At 40.3% G+C, this 6,573-nt stretch overlaps 1 protein-coding gene across 1 annotated transcript; it reads right to left on the reverse strand.

Annotated features, from left to right (window-relative positions):
• Positions 1–60: 60 nt before the first annotated feature.
• On the reverse strand, positions 61–3,320 carry LOC140239258 (beta-1,3-galactosyltransferase 6-like). Its single transcript, XM_072319133.1, has 2 exons — positions 3,260–3,320; positions 61–1,078 (listed from the first exon to the last, which is right to left on the reverse strand). The coding sequence occupies exon 2, from the start codon at positions 1,039–1,041 to the stop codon at positions 61–63; it is 981 nt and encodes a 326-aa protein (XP_072175234.1). The 5' UTR covers positions 1,042–1,078; positions 3,260–3,320.
• Between the last annotated feature and the right edge of the window lie 3,253 nt (positions 3,321–6,573).

A 6,573-nucleotide genomic window follows, 5' to 3' on the forward strand; every position in this document is an offset into this window, starting at 1 on the left:
ATTTTCCTCTTAGAGGGTAAGCTGAAATGAGTCTATGGGTTCCTAACCCATCATCAATATTCATGGCACACCTTGAACTCTCTCACAGCACTCCGAGGGTGGTTTGTTCCAGTTGTACACATAGGACTGCCGCAGCTGTTCCTCCCTCGCACACATTTTGCCATGCTTTTGGAGGTGGCTCCACTTCTCCTTGAGTTCCTGGTTTGTCTGTTTGTGTGTGATGAGGTAAACATTTCTGCAACCCCGTGACTTGTACTCAGTGTCAAAGCGAGGATCGTGCTCACGATCGACGTCAATGGCACCCATCCATGAGCCTAGTGAGATGTCTTCAGCATTGTACTTTTTGAGCATTTTAGCGTTCACAGCTACATAGTGCACCAAGTCGCTGGAAAGCACATACCCTCCACCGAGAGCATAGGGAAGGTAGTGATCGCAGAGGAGCCAGTCGTTTTCTGCATACTTGCCACGCGTGTGTGCATGCTGGCGCCCATCGAAGAAACCCCAGTACAGCTTCTCCTGGTTCTTGCTGCGCAGCTCCCGCGACAGAGCATCAAGTCTCACCAGCGAGTCATCATCTGCTTTCAGCACAAACTTGGCGTCCACATGCCTGTCCACCCAGACGAAGGAGTCGATGAGCTTCTGGGTGTTAGACTTGATGTTTTCTTGGACGGAAGAAAGCAGCAAGAGGTCATGATGCTGACCGCTCTCTTTCTCCAGTGCCCGTTTCTCCTCGCCGGACAGGCCGTATGTCCCGATGACAAACTTGATGATCATGTCCTTGGTTCTCTTCGTCATCCAGGTCTCCCGGATGGTGTAGCGCCGTGCATCCAGCTGTGGGCCAGACATAATGAGTACCACCAGGAAGGCCGAGTGGTCTCGCTTGACCGACTTTAGCCCCTCGTTGCGGGCAGTGTCTTGAGGTGGGCATTCGGGGGCAGGACCAGGGTTGCACTTTGACATGTACATAAACACCCCAATAAAGGAGAGGAGTGGAATAATGAGGAGCAGCGTTACTGTTGGGGACTTCACCTTCCGTGCCATGACGGGATCTCGGACAAGCCTCACAGTATTTGTATTCCTGTTGATGAAGAGACAGGTAGATAGGGGAGACAGATAAGAAAACAAATATTGAATTGAACTGAATTTACTTCTCATATTTCACAACAACAGCAAACATATCACTAAACAAAACAATATCAACATCATCAAATTACAATGTACCATTAGAAACACACAAACTAAAAAAAAATGATTCAATGAGGCCTGAGGCTGAGCAGGTAAATAACACAAAGTTACCATCTAAATAAATGATGGAACCAAACCTTTCGGTCCATAATAAATCAGAGTGGGAAATTTGATGGAACCAATAAACTCTATGAGGAAATTAACCCTTGTAAACACCAGTTGGTTCCTTTGGTTGATTGCATCATTTTAGAGAATAAAATTCTTGAGGCAAAATTTATCAATTAAGCTTTTCTTTTTTAAAGATATTCAGTATTTGTTTGTATCAATGATAAACAACAAAGAGAATTGTTTATTACCAGGTATTTATTCACTCATAATCATTTTTTTCAACTCTGACAATTCAAAGCAATGAGAGGGAGCAAAAAAAGGGGAGAGAAAAAAACGAAAGATATGTTAGTCTATTACCTGCTCACAATTATCATCTTCAGACTGCTACTTTGTGAAATAGAAAGAGAGAGATAGAGAAAAGGGAGTATATGTTATATTCTATTATATGCTCAAATTGTTTTCAATCTCTGGAAACAAAAATAAAGACAATTGCATCTTGAATTATACAGGCTAACATTTTCTTTGAAATGTCATTACGCACAAATAGTCAACTTGAGACAATCTTGTCTAAATATTTGTTCCCTGCTTACTGCAACCACAGAAAAAAGGGTGGGTAAACTATTGACAATGAAGAACAAAGGTAGAGAAAAAGAAGATGGAAACAACTGGGGTGGGAGTACATAAATCATGCAATATTATCAGACTTACAAAACCTTGGACAAATCCAATGAAATTTGAGCGCATTTATTCCAGTGCTCAGATATCCTCCCAGAAAAAGTTTTGAAGGAGATTGTGTGACATGGATGTCACATGTTTGAGGTAATTTGCTTGTATTTATGCAAAACTGGTTGTCACCTTCTCTTGTAGCATTATGTATTAAGTGAACTTTATATGTCAATATATTATTCTCTTCTTTTTTTCCATGGTATCTTGTTTCTGTTTTATATGTGGCAATTATGTAGTCATGAAATTTTCTGAGTTCTTTTTCCTTCATTTTTTTTTCAAAGAACCCCCCCCCCAAAAAAAAAAAAAAAAAAAAAAAAAAAAAGTGAGGGTCACGCTGGTTCAGCCCAGGTTTCACAGCCCCTGCACATTATATAGGTGCACCTCCCTGGACCCTGGATTTATTAAACCAGAGAAGTGGAATCACAGGGGAAAGTAGATCGAAGAGACAATAATGAACCAAAATAGAGAACCAGACTTGCATATAAACAGAGGTTGGGAATTCACCATTCACCATTCATGACTATCAAATTATTATAATGCCACAAAACATAACTTTGATATTTTACTACCATGCAGCAGAACCCATACATTATTGGCTTTCAATGAGGGAATATACACTCTTACACACTCTGAAAGCACAACAGTCTTAAAGTAAATAAGAACACCACACTTCAGTAATCATGACTAAGGATTCGGCTGCAGGGGTCTTTAATCTCCTTTGATTGGTTAGAAGTTTTGGATTTACACAACGCCACGTCGTTCATCGAGATTTGTTAGCAAATGACAATACGTACGGAACAATTTAGTCAAGAAAGTTGACGATAACTATAGCAGAACACGGGGTACGCGGATGTATAGTCGTTGCCTTGAGACCGCAACGGTTTTGTCTATGGCTGTCTACGTGGCAACGCTGGTTCGATTAGCTACCAGCAGCCAGACAGTTCACTCATCTCGTGTTCATACCGACATAAATTTCAACGTCGTCGGAGGCTCATGTGGAGGTACATCACGATCCCGACATCTGATATCAATAAATTAATGTATATTTTGACAGCTAGATCAAATGATGAAGGTAACTAAAAATCTAAACGTTACAAACGACAATATTCAATATTCTAAACTGTAACTTTCCAACCACAACACACAAGCACAAGTACGGATACATGCTTGTAAACCCAGCGAACATCAGGTGCCAGAATTAGTTCTCAAACAATGGCAACTTTAGAGCGGACAGTCTTACCTCCCTTGAAGAGATCTCTTGTGAACAGTCTCTTGGATATTTCATCGACGTCCTCAGTTACCTGCATTAGAGCCGTTTCCAACCTCCCTCCAGCTTCAAGCTCGCAACCCCCGACGGCGTATAATATGCGCGGCGATACCAGTGTCAGTTTGGAAAGTTATTGACTTAGCAGTTTCCCTCGCTTCTGAGCCATAATGAGAGCACGGCGAGGTCACCCGTGCTACCAGTTTCCTCAACGTGGACAGCTGTAGTCTGCGCATTCAAACTTGACTGAAGGGATTTAGCATCTGGTTTTGACCTTTGCATTCAATGGGCAATCACTGGTCTCAGATGAGATCTGTAACTTGCTGGAGATGAAGAGGCAAGAACAACACCTGACATGTGCGGAGTAGGATTTGGTGGCTTATCAAGTTATCTAAAGAGATATGACGAGGCCAAGCTTAGAGGGCATTTTCTAAACTTTCACGTTAAGGTCCTCCGTAACAAATAATATTGTCAAATATATATGTCTATAAAAAATACACTGTATGATTTGGAAAAAAAAAAGAAATGTACTGAATCATGTGTGTGTGTGCGTGCGTGTGAGTGTGTGTGTGTCAGTATGTCCCTCTCCATCTCTCTCCTCTCTCTTAGTGTGTATCTACCTATCTATCTGAATATCTACTGATATGAACATCTACTGCAGTGCACCGGGTGCGCGCCCCTGCTTTATTTTTGGTTAAAACAAAAGAAATTTAAAAAGTGGGGATGCATGCGCCCCCCCCTTTAATTTTGTAAGGGTGCCGCCCCTTTACGGAATTCCTGGATCTGCCCCTGTACTCACTCTGGTATATACACGTGTATATATATATATATATATATATATATATATATATATATATATTATCTCTCAGCTTTAGTGCTTCAAGAGTTCTATACACATTGTGAGTTAGGGATAGAAACAACCAGTACAACAACAAAAAAAAAGTTAATCAGTATGATCAATGTTAAGTATTCAAATGTGAACAATAGTTTAATATGATTGTTTCCAGACTATACCTTCTACAGTTATGGTTGTGTGAGAAAAACAGTGATATCTCCTTATATTTAAGGCTTTATTGCAAAAAAAAAAACAACACACAAATATATATATATGGTACGATGTTTTGTGATACAACTGACCTACACATATGCATCAAATGTGATAACTCGGAACATTTTTTAAATCACTGCTCCCAAAGTAAGCAGTACCTTTAAGGATTAGTAAATAAAAACATATAAATCTCTGTTCTCACAATAATGGCTCGTTATATATCTAGCTCTTTTGGATCAGTACACCGAAAACATACATGGTGTATATTTGTTCTCATCAGTCGGTGGAGATGAAGCAATGCTTCAAATTCATGAAATCCTTCTGTCGAGATGTATTCATTGCAACTGATTGACAAGTTGCCCTACATCAGTGTAAATAAGCGCTGAATTGATCAGTGTTTTAGTTTTGTCATGGCTACTACTACAAACAACACATAATTCAGTGCTTATATTTACGTCGATGTAGGGCAATCTGGCCATCAGTTGCAACGATAAAGCAATGCGTTCTGCATACAATGTATTGGACTGGAGAACAGCAGTGAGGAGGAAATAGACACATTTGCAAGCTGATGGCCACACAAGATAAGTAGAGACATGACAGAAATGGGGAGCTGTGGCATAGTGGACAAAACTCTGACTTCCAAATCCAGGACGAGAGTTCAATTCTCACCCAGTACTCAAGTCCTTAGACATGATGTTCTTTTTTATCAATACCACACCCCTCTCGACCAGGGGCCCGTTTCATAAACTTGTCATTGGTGACAAGTTGTCATAGATGTGACAAGCTACTGAAATCCTTGCATCTGATTGGCTGAGAGCAAATTTGTCATAGAAATGTGGCAGTTGTCACTAATAACAAGTTTTATGAAACGGGCCCCTGAGGTGTATAAATGAGTACAGTATCTAGCAATGCTAGGGTCATGATAATGGCAGGGCCCTCTGGAAGAGCAGTGGCAACACTGAAGAGGCTACCCTAGATGAAGAGGAAGAAATACATGTTGTACAACAAACAACAATTGCAAGTTTGAATGCGTTGAAACAAAACTTTTTTGGCTGACCTGCAAATATATTCCCGAGGATGATAGTATTGTGGTCATATCTGTATTCACAAGGGGAGTTTTTATGTTAAAGGTATTAGCCCACATTTGTAAACCTGCAGCAATTGGTCTCATAGTAAGCATGGAGTTTGGGTATGATTGCAGTAACACCTGTGCAAAATTTCGTTCCGATTAGTCCATTACTTTCATAAAAATAAAAGAAAATGCACCGTATGCATGCGTATAAAAACGCTCGCTAGCTCCGGTCCACGCGCGTACTACATGCATGCGATACATGTGTAAGTTAATGTAGCTGTAATGTAGCTAGCCCGCGCTCGCAATTCGATTTTGGGTCGAGTTGACCCGGTTTGAAAATTGATTTTAAAACGATGATTTTCTCTCTTTTATCGAATGGTATAGACAAAGAGCAACAGGTGAGGTATGTTACTGTTATAACTTGTACTTGAAGTCATATTGGACCTGTTTTATGCAGTTTTGATTTTCGTGGGTTTGCAAATGTGGGCTAGTACCTTCAACACTGATTTTCCAGAAGGCCCTGCCATCATAATTACCCAAGCAGTGTCATGTACTCATTCATACACTTATAGGTCACCTGGGTCATCTGTAACTAGTCATCTGCGGTCATGATGTCTGTAAGGTTTGCATGCCAGATATGAATTGAGTCTTTGATTTCCTATTCTAGGGCCGATCAGGTCCTTTACATGTACGTGTACACATATTTCATTAAAGCGCTCCCATGTCTTCATCATTTCTATATACAGTACAGTGGACTCCCGTTATAACGAAGTCCTTGGGACCGGCAGTTTTCTTTCGTTATATCGGAATTTCGTTATAACCGAACAAATAAACAATAGAAATACATAGAGTGGATGACATTGCAGCCCAAATCTTTACTTCGTTATAACCGGAATTTCGTTATAACCGTGTTCGTTATAACGGGAGTGCACTGTACTGTACTTCAAATACATTGTGTAGTCCCAGTACTTAGATAAGATAGGTAGCTTTTGAGATTGTGTGCAATGTGTCCCTTTCTGTACCCCCTCTATCTCTGTCATTGTTTGTATTCATCTCTTAGTGACAATTTGAATAACTTTTCATTCTGCTACAATTTGTAGGTCTTCTTTACCTCCTCCTCTTTTCCTCACACATGCATCTCAAATACTTTCTTGCATAATCATATTAATA

The sequence above is a fragment of the Diadema setosum genome, chromosome 15 (genome assembly GCF_964275005.1).
Source record: "Diadema setosum chromosome 15, eeDiaSeto1, whole genome shotgun sequence".
NCBI classification, from domain to species: domain Eukaryota; kingdom Metazoa; phylum Echinodermata; class Echinoidea; order Diadematoida; family Diadematidae; genus Diadema; species Diadema setosum.